At 38.1% G+C, this 12149-nt stretch overlaps 1 protein-coding gene across 1 annotated transcript in view; it reads right to left on the bottom strand.

Moving 5' to 3' along the window:
• DENND4A (DENN/MADD domain containing 4A) overlaps positions 1–12149 on the bottom strand; it is a 139404-nt gene that overhangs the window by 19847 nt on the left and 107408 nt on the right. Inside the window, exon 24 of the mRNA XM_011969323.1 lies at positions 3490–3716. Coding sequence (XP_011824713.1) covers positions 3490–3716 — 227 coding nt within the window. The remainder of the gene's footprint in view (positions 1–3489; positions 3717–12149) is intronic.

Here is a 12149-nt window from a genome sequence, read left to right on the forward strand (position 1 = left end):
GTGATCTTGGCTCACTGCAACCTCTGCCTCCTGGGTTCAAGCGATTCTCCTGCCTCAGCCTCCCAAGTAGCTGGGACTACAGGTGCACGCCACCACACCCAGCTAATTATTTGTATTTTTAGTAGAGATGGGGTTTCACCATATTGGCCAGGATGGTCTCGATCTCTTGACCTTATGATCTGCCCACCTCGGCCTCCCAAAGTGCTGGGATTACAGGTGTGCGCCACCGTGCCCAGCCGAGGACTGGTATTTTTATAAAGATAAAGATCAAAAGGCCAGGCATGGTGGCCCACGCCTATAATCCCAGCACTTTGTGAGGCTGAGGCAGGTGGATCAGGAGTTTGAGACCAGCCTCGGCAACATGGTGAAAACCCCATGTCTTCAAAAAATACAAAAAAAGTAGCCAGGTATGTTACTGTGTGCCTGTAGTCCCAGCTACCTGGGAAGCTGAGGTGGGAGGATCACCTGATCCCAGGAGGTGGAAGCTGCAGTGAGCTACGACTGCGCCACTGCACTCCAGCCTGAGTGATAGAGTGAGATTGTCTCAAAATAAATCATAAACAAAGGTCAAAAAAATTAATGGTGTAAACTACAAGTCCACAAGAAATAAAAGGCGATGGGAAAACATGGTAAACACCACCACTGGGATGCAATCAGCATGATCCAAACTAAAGACTTGATTGCTTCAGCAAATAAATAACAAGGAAGAAAAAAACCCAAAAGGTCCAGAACTACCACTGGTCCTACTCCCTACCATGTAGAGACAGCCTAGAGAGGCAGACAGCAAGCTGAAATCTCACGCTGTCCTTTAAGATGCTTAGCACTGGTGGTAAATGCAGTTCTTCCCTTGATGCTTCTTCCCAAACCTTCTGTAATCCCTCTGCTACAGTTAGTTCAAAATCGCTTCCCAAAACCTTCTATTAGCCTTGACTAATACAATCATTTATTTGAGCAGCCTACCTTTTGTATCTAACTAATCTACAGTATAGAATATTCATTTTAATAAACATGAATCAGGCTGTAAGTTTAGTGGTATTTGCTTAGACAATGAACTGTTCTTGTATATTAAAAAAGAAGGGAGTGGGCCTAATCACCTAATTTCTTCATAAATATACAGCAAGGGGGGAAAAAAGAAGGAAAGGAAGGGGAGTAAAGACAAAAAAGAGTTAATAGACATATCAGCCAAATGCAAGTGCTGACCCTGTATGGATCCCAATGTGAACAAAGCATCTATAAAATGAGCTTTATAACCATGAAAATTTGAAACTAAATATTTGACATATATGATAAATATCACTTAAAAGTATGATGGTATTATAATTATGTTTTCAAAAAACAAACACTTCATAAAAGAGACATCCTATATGAGCCCATAAAATGTTCAAAACTAGCCAAGTTAATCTATGGTGTTAGAAGTTAATGTTTACCTGTAAAGAAAGAAGTGACTAGACATGGGCATGAGAGAGGGTTCTAGATGCTATGAGTGTTGTTTCTTGAGCTGAGTGCTGGTTACTCAGGTGTGCTGAACTTGTGAAATGTATTTACATTCATAAAGGGATAGCTGAGTGTGGTGGCTCACGCCTGTAATCCCAGCACTTTGGTAGGCTAATGTGGGAGGATAACTTGAGCCCAGGAATTTGAGACCAGCCTGTGCAACATAATGAGATCCCGTCTCTACAAAAAAATAGCCGGGTGTGCTGGTGCACGCCTGTAGTCCCAGCTACTTGGGATGCTGAGGCTTGGGCATGGGAGATAACAGTTGCAGTAAGCCATGACTGTGCCACTGCACTCCAGCCTGAGCAACAGAGTGAGACCCTATCTTTAAAAAAAAAAAAAAGGACACATTATGTTATAGATAACATAAAAGTCTTTTATTTTAGAGATACATACTGAAGTGTTTATGAATAAAATTACACATTGTCTGAGATTTGCTTGAAATAACTCATTGAGGAAGGAGAAAATGTTGGCAGCAGAGGAGAAAGAGGAACAGATAAAGTAAGATTGGTTATTTGTTGATAATTATTGAAGTTGGGTGATGGATACATGGGGGTTCATTATGCTATTCTTTATACTTTTGCGTATGTTTGAAAATTTCCATAATAAAAGCTTTTTAAAAGAGCAAAGATACAAGTGAAAAACAAATATTCTACTATATCCATTCTTCATGCCATTAACCAGGATAACTTTCATATGGATCAAATATCTAAATCAGAGGTAAAATCCACATTTGTATGGCCCTGAGCTAAGAGTGTCTTTTACATTTAAAAAAGTTGTTAAAGAAAAAAAACAAAAAAGAATATGTGACAGAGGTGTATGTGGCCTGCAAAACCTAAAATATTTACTACATAATGCTTTACAGAAAAAGTCTGCTGGCCCCAGAAAATATTAAGAAGGAAACCAGGTTAAGTATCAGAAGAAAACACTGGTGGATTCTTTTACATCTTAAGGAAAGAAAAACCTTTCTATCAACTCACAATCCAGAAGCAATAAGGGGAAAGACTGATACATTTGATGACATACAATTTAAAACTTACATATGGCAAAAAAAAAAACAACAAAAAACACCCCAAAAAAACAAACTTAGATAAACTACTTGCAACTTATATAAGCAACAAAGGATTAACTCCCTAATATAAAAAAGCTACTAAAAACATTTAAAAAAAGGACCAACAATTAAAATGTAGGCAAAGGACAGTCCACAGAAAAAGAAATGCAAATGGTCCTTAAACAGATTCTCAACTTCATTTATAAGAGAAATAGAAATGAAAACTAAACTGAAATACATTCCTCACCTATCAGATGGTAAAAATCCAAGTGTGCCAACGTATTTTGTTGACAAGGCTGTGGGGAAATAGGTATTCTCATATACTGGCAGTGGGAATGCAAAATAGCCTGAGGAAGGGAACTTGGCAATATCACTTCAAGGAAGAATTCTGAAGTATCTTCCAAAGACACACTGGTAAAAATATAACATATATGCATTATAGCATTAGAAAAACTGGAAACTTAATGTCCATTAATAGGGAAATGGCTACAATAAATTATGATACATCCACACATGATGTATAACTATAATTTTGTACTATATAGCTGAAAAAATGAATGGGGGACATTGCTATGTGATGATATGGAATGATCTTCAGAGTATATTAAATGACAAAAGCAAGGGGTAGGAAAGTATTGACAGTATGTTACCTTTGAGTAAGAAGACAGGGAAGTAATAAGAAAAAAAAATATATATATATATACACCTATACCTATATTTTTAAAAAAGCAACAATGGAAGGATAAACCAAAAATGAATAAAAATGGTTGTTTCTACGGATAGGGAGAAAACAAGATGTGGGAGTGGGGATGAAAGTTACACTTTTGTGAAAGCGCCTTGGTTTTATTGTTTCGACTTTGGAACTATACAAATTGTTTACAAAATTAAAAAACAACACTAAATCATAAAAAAAAGTGAAAGTGTCACAATTCAAATGAAACTACAAATCAAATGCAGCATGACAGAACTGTTTGGACAAACCTTCCAAGGATGCAGAACTTTCCAGGCTTATTCGGCTGAGATCAATTCTCTTAGTCCCTGAAGTAGCACTGGTCTCTTGAGAGGAGGTAGCTCCGTCCAACTCATGGCAGACATCTTCATCTGTTAAAGAGGTAGATTCAGAATCCTGGGCTCCCACTGAAGAAAGACTGGTACGATCAGAACTTTGATCCTAAGGACATAATTATAAGCTTAATTTCTCATACATTTAAAGGTAGTTAATTAAAAAGTCACTTCTAAGGCAGAAAAAATACTTATCACCTAACTACCCAGATGATCAGCTGAACTAATATTACAACATCTAGAGAAAAAAACAACCAATTTTATAAAGGCATGCTCATTTGGACAAATATGCTGCAGTTCAATTTTTAAGAAATCATTTTTTGGTTACAGTGAAGTATATACTAGTTAGTAAGGTAAACCTTGTTGACTTTTAATCTCCATTTATTGATAATTTTCCTCTCTGACAAGGTATCACCCAAATATGAAACCACTAGAATTACATTTTATTCTTTTCCACAATAACCCAGGTTTCAAAGATATCTATATTTCTACTTTTCATTTTTGAGAACACTGAAGTTAAAAAGTTAATTTTTTTCTGGTTATATTAAAAATACATGAGAAAATTTGGTAGCTGTAGATTTTTATATGAAAAAAATTTAATACCTGTAATTCTACCACTCAGGTAATACAACCTACTTTTCTAGTCATGTGTGTGCACATTATTGTTATTTTTAATCAGATAGGGTAAAAGTTTTTTTTTTGAGACAGGGTCTGCTGTCCAGGCTGGAGTACAGTGGGCAATCTCAGCTCACTGCAGCCTCTGTCTCCCAGGCTCAAGCAATCCTCCTGTCTGCGAGGAGTGCTCCCAGTGGCTGGCATTACAGGTGCGTGCCACCGTGCCTGGCTAATTTTTGTACTGTTGGTAGAGACAGGGTTTTGCCATGCTGGCCAGGCTAGTCTTCACTTCCGACCTCAAGTGATCCACCTGCCTTGGCCTCCCAAAGTACTGGGATTACAGGCCTGAGCCACCATGCCTGGCCGGGCTTTAACATTTTTATGTAGTAAAATATTTTCATCCTTTATGGGTTCCAAGGTCTGTATCTTGCTAATGAAGTATTTCTCCCCTCCTAAACGAGAAAAAAATCTTTTTAAAATTTTGCACTTAAATATCTAATCCATCTAGGATTATTTTTTTGTTGTTGTTCAGTGAAGGGCAGGAATCTTTTCCTCAAGTGGATAGCTAAGTGTACCAACACATTTACTTAATAGTCTCATTTCCCACTGATGTTAAATGCTATTTTTTCATACCCCAAACTTCTATGTACATAGACAGTTTTATTTCTGGACTTTTCTCCATTCCACTAGTCCATTTATCTGTTTTGCATTGATTAGCAAACTATTTTATAGTTTTAGCATTAGTTTTGTTCGTTTTGGTATTTTAGAGCGCAGTCTCTTATCTTTTTTTTTCAAAGACAGAATTTCGGTCTGAAGCCCAGGCTGGAGTACAGTGGCATGATCTCGGCTCAGCGCAACCTCCGCCTCCTGGGTTAAAGCGATTCTTGTGCCTCAGCCTCCCGAATAGCTGGGATTACAGGTGCCCACCACCAGGCCCAGCTAATTTTTGTATGTGTAGTAGAGATGGGGGGTTTCACCATGTTGGCCAGGCTGGTTTTGAATTCCTGACCTTAAGTGATCTGCCCGCCTCGGCCTCCCAAAGTGCTGGGATTACAGGCGTGAGCCACAGCACCTGGTCTCATACTTTTCTTTTTCAAAATTTTCTTGATTATTCTCATGTATCTTCTCTATCAATTTTAAAGCAGCTAATTATGATTTGTATTATTTAGTCACCAGGTATTTGGTTTGCTTTTTTTTTTCTTGTATTTTTAAATTAGACTACCCTGACTAATTTGGTTAGAACTGATACCTTTACAAGACTGAATCCATCAGTAAATTATGTCCTTCAGTAAAGTATTATAGTTTTATTCATGTAGGTATTATATACTTGATGTTATGTTTACTTCTAGACATTTCATGTTTGTGTTCTAGTGAATTAGCTCATATTTTTCCATTACTTTTCCTGTCATACCCAGGAAAGTTGTTTTACAAATGTTTATGTTGTTTCTAGTCACCTTACCAGTTCAAACAGTTTTTTCAGTGGTAGTAGATAACCTCATTTATGAGAATATCAAGTTTTATTAAATTATTTTACAACATTTTTATCTATCATTTTTTGTTTTCAGACAGTTTCACTATGTCACCCAGGCTGGACTTCTCAGGCTTAGGTGACCCTCCCACCTCAGCCTTCCAAGTAGCTGGGACTACAGGTGCACACCACCATGCCTGGCTAATTTTTTGTTTTTTTTTTAAGCAGAGACAGCATTTCACCATGTTGCTCAGGCTGGTCTTGAACTCCTAGACTCAAGTGATATGCCTGCCTCGGCCTCCCAAAGTGCTGGGATTACAAGCATGAGCCACCATGCCCGGCCTTTATCTCTCACTTCTTTTCCTTGCCTTCTGGTACTGTTAGAATCCAGAATGCTGTTGGGTGGCTCGCACAGGTGTTTAGCATGCTTCCTTCCCTTGATCCTGACTTTATTATTTTATTATTATTATTTTGAGACAGAGCCTAGCTCTGTCACCCAGGCTGGAGTGCAGTGGCATCATCTCAGCTGAATGCAACTTCTGTCCTCCACCTCCCAGGTTCAAGTGATTCTCCTGCCTCAGCCTCCTGGATAGCTGGGACTACAGGCGCATGCCACCACACCCAGCTAACTTTTTGTATTTTTAGTAGAGATGGGGTTTCACCATATTAGCCAGAATGGTCTCAATCTCCTGACCTCGTGATTCGCCCACCTCGGCCTCCCAAAGTGCTGGGATTACAGGTGTGAGCCACCACGCCTGGCCTGATTCTGACTTTAAAAGAAATATTTATGACATTTCACTGTTAGGGATGGTGTTTACTATAGTTTTTTGATACTCTTATCAAATTAACTAAGTTTTCTTCTATTTCATCTTTTAATTTTATAACATTAAACTTTTTTTTTTTTTTGAGGTAGAGTTTTGCTCTGTCATTCAGGCTGGAGGACAGCGGCACAATCACGGCTCACTGCAACCTCCACCTCCAGAGCTCAAGCAATCTTCCCACCTCAGCCTCCCAAGTAGCTGGGACCACAGGCATGCACCACCACACCTGGCTAATTTTTTATTTTCTAGAGGTGGGGTTTTGCCATATTACCCAGGCTGGTCTTGAACTCAGACTCTCTTGAATGACAGAGCTCAATGTGCGCATGTCTGCAAGCAGGTCACCCTTTAGAGTGCTTGGATGGGGAACTGGAAGAGAATGTACAGGGCAACCAAACAAAGGAAGGTTTTACTTTGGTTGGTGGATACTTCAGTATATTTTAAGTAGAGTGGGGCTTCCTTAAAAAAAAAATCTGGGCTAATAATGAAATTTTGGAATTACTTTTAACCCTACTTTCTTTCCTATCTCAATACCTGTCCTTGGTATCTCTCCTTCACTCTTAGTACTTAAAGATTTCATGCCTTTGTGAACTGGAGTATTTCATTTTCACAACCACTCCTGTAAGAGGAAGAACAATGCCTAGCCAAACTATTCCTTAAGTAGTCTTTTAATTTAATTACCTGGCTGTGTAATTTTATACTTCTGCCTGCTCACCTGGGCTTCATTCATAAGAACACTTCTCATCTTGGTAGCTGATCTCTCTTATTACTACTTTGGAGGCTATACTTTCTGTATTCAGGCATTTCTATCAATCCAGTTTCATTTGCTTTCTCATTTTAAGGTATGAAAATTTCTCATCTCCTGATGGCATACTTTTCTTCTTTCACTGTTTTGATGGATTTATTATATCTATTTTTCTGTCACTTTAATGGGATTTTGAGGAGGAGGGAATACAGATGTGTATTTTAACATCCTGAACCAGAGGTCTTGTTGCTGTTTACGCATAAAAGAATTACTTAGTATAAAAAATAAGTCAAATAGTTGAATTTTTCTAATTAAAATACAGATTATGCATGTTTGAAATTATAAAAAAGAATTTTACATTGAGAGACATTAAATTCTTTATATGCAGAAAAATTAATGAGACTGAATTTCATTGAGTATAGCAACAATAACCATTTATTTAGTGTCTTCAATGAAGGCACTGTACAGACATACCTTGGAGGTATGCCAGGTTCAGTTCCAGACCAACTCAACAAAGCAAATGTCACAGTAAAGCAAACCACAAACTTTATTTCCCAGTGCATATAAAAGTTGTTCACACTACACTGAAGCCTACTATACAACAACATTATGTCTAAAAAATGCCATAAACTTAAAAATACCTTATTACTAAAAATTGCTAACAATCATGTGAACCTTCAGCAAGTGGTAATCTTTTTGCTGGTTGAGGGTTTTGCCTGGATGTTAATGGCTGGTGACTGAATAGGGTGGTGGCTGCTGAAGGTTGAGTGGCTGTGGTAAAAAAGAGGACAATAATGAAGTTTGCTGCATTGACTCTTCAAGAAAGATTTCTCTGTAGCATGTGATACTGTTTGACAACTTTCTTTGCTCATTCATAAGAAGCAACCCCTCATCCCTTCAAGTTTTATTATGTGATTGCAGCAATTAAGTCACATCTTCAAGGCTCCACTTCTAATTCTAGGGTTTTGCTATTTTCACCATATCTGCATAATTCCTCCACTGAAGTCTTGAACCCCTCAAAATCATCCTTGAGAATTGGAATCTATTTCTTCCAAACTCCAGTAATGCTTGCTATTTTGATCTCCTCCTATGAATTATGAATGCCATTAATGGCATCTAGAAGAGAATCCTTTCCAGAAGGTTTTCAATTTATTTTACCCAGATCCATCACAGGAATCACTATCTTATTGTGGCTATAACTTTATGAAATGTATTTCTTAAATACTAAGTTAAAAGTAAAATTGACTCCTTGATCCATGGGCTGCAGAGTGAATACTAGCATGAAAACAATAAATCTCCTTGACATTTCTTTTTTCATCATTCAACTTGACTCCTTGACATTTTGGTTTTTTTTGAAGATGGGGGTTCAGTTCTGTCAGTCAGGCTGGAGTACAGACAGCGATCTCGGCCCAGTGCAACCTCCGCCTCCCAGATTCAAGCGATTCTCCCACCTCCGCTTCCTGAGTAGCTGGGACCACAGGCGTGTGCCACCACACTGGCTAATTTTTTGTAGAGACAGGGTTTTGCCATGTTGCCCAGGCTGGTCTCAAATTTCTGAGCTCAAGGGATCCGCCTGTCTCAGCCTTCCAAAGCGCTGGAATTACAGGCATGAGCCACTGCACCTGGTGACTGCTTTTCTATTGGAGCTCTTGCGTGACTAGATGCATTGTCAATGAGCAGTAATATTTTGAAATAAGTATTTTTTTTTTCTGAGCAGTAGGTCTCAACAATGGGTTTAAAATGTTCAGTAAACCATGCTGTAAACAGATGTGCTGTCATCCAGGTTTTCTGTTCCATTTACAGAGCACAGGCAGAGTACCTTTAGCAAATTCTAGGATTTTCAGAATGGTAGATGAGCATTGCCTTAATTTAACATCGCCAGCTACACTACTCCCTAACAAGAGAGTCAGCCTGTCCTTTGAAGCCTGGAAGCCAGGCACTGACTTTTCCTCTCTCGCCATCAAAGTTCTAGATGGACATCTTCTTCCAATACAGGGCTGTTTCATCTGCACTGGAAATCTGTTGTTTAGTGTAGCCACCTTCATCAGTGACCTTACATAGATCTTGTGGATAATTAGCTACATCTTCTATATTAGCCCTTGCTTCATCCTGCACTTTTATGTTACAGAGACAGCTTCTTTCTTTAAACCTCATGAGCCAACCTCTGCTGGCTTCAAACTTTTCTTCTGCAGCTTCCTCAGCCTTCATAGAATTGAAGAGTTAGGGCCTTGCTCTGGATTAGGCTTTATCTTAAGGGAATATTGTGGCTGATTTGATCTATCCAGACCACTCAAACTTTCTCCTTTTGGGCAATAACACTGTTTTGCTGTCTTATCACTCATGTCACTTTTAATTTCCTTCAAGAACTTTCCCTGTGCATTCACAACTTGGCTGTTTGGTGCAGAAGACCTCACTTTCGGCCTTACTTGGCTTTTGACATGTCTTCCTCACTAAGCTTCATCATTTCTAACTTTTGATTTACAGTGAAAAATGTGTGACTCTTCCTTTCATGTGAACACTTAGAGGCCACTGTAGGGTTATTAATTGGCTTAATTTCAATATTGTTGTGTCTCAAGGAATAGGAAGGCCTGAGGAGAGGGAGAGAGTCAGGAGAATGGCCATTTGGTGGACAGTCAGAAATCACACAACATTTATCGATTAAGTTTACCATCTTATATGGCAACAGTTCATGGTGTCTCAAAACTATTACAATAACAACATCAAGGATCATTGATCACAAGTCACCATAACAGATATAATAATGAAAAAGTTTGAAATATTGCAAGAATTATCGAAATGTGACACAGAGACATGAAGTAAGCACATGCTATTGGAAAATGATACCAATCGACTTGCTAAACACAGGGTTGCCACGAACCTTCAATTTGTAAAAAGCATGACATCTGTGTAGTGCAGTAAAGCAAGCACAATAAATGAGACATGCCTATGCTAGGCTTTAAAAAATATTATTTATTTTCATCTTTAGGTGGGATCTTTCTGACATTAGTGATTGTGTTCTCTTTTTCTAGATCAGTCTAGCCAGCAGTGTGTCAATTTTGTTGTTGTTTTTAAAGAATCAGCTTTTGGTTTTATTGATATTCTTACTCTTTCCATCTTTTCAGTTTTACTGATTTCTGCTCCATCTTTATTACTTCCTTCTTCCTACTTACTTTGAGCTTACTTTGTTCTTTTTTTCTAGTTTCTTAAGGTAGAACCATAAATCATTAATTTTAAATCACTTCTAACTACAGCATTTAAAGCTATAAGTTAAACTCTAAGCACCTCTTAGTTGTATCTGACAAATTTTGATATATTTTTGTTCATTCCACTCAAACATTATTCTAATTTCCTTTATGATTTTATCTTTGATTCAAACTATTTGGAAGTGTGTTCAGGTTTTTCTTGATCTCTTACTTATTCTTAGTGATTTGTAATGAATTCTATTGTGGTCAGAAAATATGCTTGATTTAAAAAGAAACCTTATTGGGGCTTAATTTTCATGTCATAACATTCACTCATATTAAGTCTACAATTCAATAATCTTTGTAGTAAATTTACCAAGGTTTAGAACGTTTCTAATTTTAGAAAATTTTTACCACCCCAGTAAGGTATCTCATACCAATTTACAGTTTATCTCCATTGCCTTCCTAACACCAGGCAAGATTTGCCTCTTCTGGACATTTCATATCAATGGATTCATACAATATTTGGTCTTTTAAAATCTGGCTTAATTCATCACCTCAAATTTGATGAATTTGAGGTTCATCAATTTTTTTTTTTTCTTTTTGAGATGGAGTCTCGCTCTGTCGCCCAGGCTGGAGTGCAGTGGCGCGATCTTGGCTCACTGCAAGCTCTGCCTCCCAGGTACACGCCATTCTCCTGCCTCAGCCTCCCGAGTAGCTGGGACTACAGGTGCCTGCCACCACGCCCGGCTAATTTTTTGTATGTTTAGTAGAGACGGGGTTTCACCGGGGTCTCGATCTCCTGACCTCATGATCTGCCCGCCTCGGCCTCCCAAAGTGCTGGGATTACAGGCGTGAGCCACCGGGCCTGGCTAGTTCATCAATTTTTTAAGGCATATTATCAGTATTTCATTCTTTTGTATTGCTCAATTATATTCCACTGTATAACACATTTTACCTATTTTCCAGTTGATGGAAATTTGGGTTGTTTCCATTTTTTGGCTTTTATGAGCAATGTTATGAATATTCACATAAAATCTGTGTGTAGGCTACGTTTTCATTTCTCTTGGGTAGATTATTTAGAGTGAAACTGCTGGATCATATGTTAAATTAATGCTTAGCTTTTAAAGAAGCTGCCAGATTGTTTTCCAAAGGGGCTGTACCATTTAACATTCCCACCAAAGAAGTATGAGGGTTCCCATTTCTTCACATCCCCTCCACTTGTCATCTTTTGGATTACAGCCATTCTTCTAGTGAGTGTGAAATGGGATTTCACTGTGGCTTCGAATACAATTAACGCCTAATAACTAATTATGCTGAGCATGTTTCATGTGATTTTCAGCCATTCGTATCTCTTCTTTGGTGAAATATCTATTTAGAACTACTTTTTACTTGGGTTGTTTATCTTATTATTGAGCTGTGAGAGTTGTTTGTGTATTATGGATTCAAGTCATTTACTAAATACAGAATTTGCGTATCTTTTCCCCAGTCTGTGGCTTTTCATTTTCTTACATTTTCATTTTTGGAGCACAAGTCTTGAATTTTGGTAATGCCTAACCTATCAATTTTTCCTTTTATAGACTGTTTCTGGTATCATACCTAAGAATTCTTGGCTTAATTCAAGGTCTTAAAAGATTTTCTTCCTGTATTTTCTTTTTTTTTTTGAGACAGAGTTTTGCTCTTGTTGCCCAAGCTGGCGTGCAATGGTGCGATC

The sequence above is a fragment of the Mandrillus leucophaeus genome, unplaced genomic scaffold (genome assembly GCF_000951045.1).
Source record: "Mandrillus leucophaeus isolate KB7577 unplaced genomic scaffold, Mleu.le_1.0 Scaffold12, whole genome shotgun sequence".
NCBI classification, from domain to species: Eukaryota; Metazoa; Chordata; class Mammalia; order Primates; family Cercopithecidae; genus Mandrillus; species Mandrillus leucophaeus.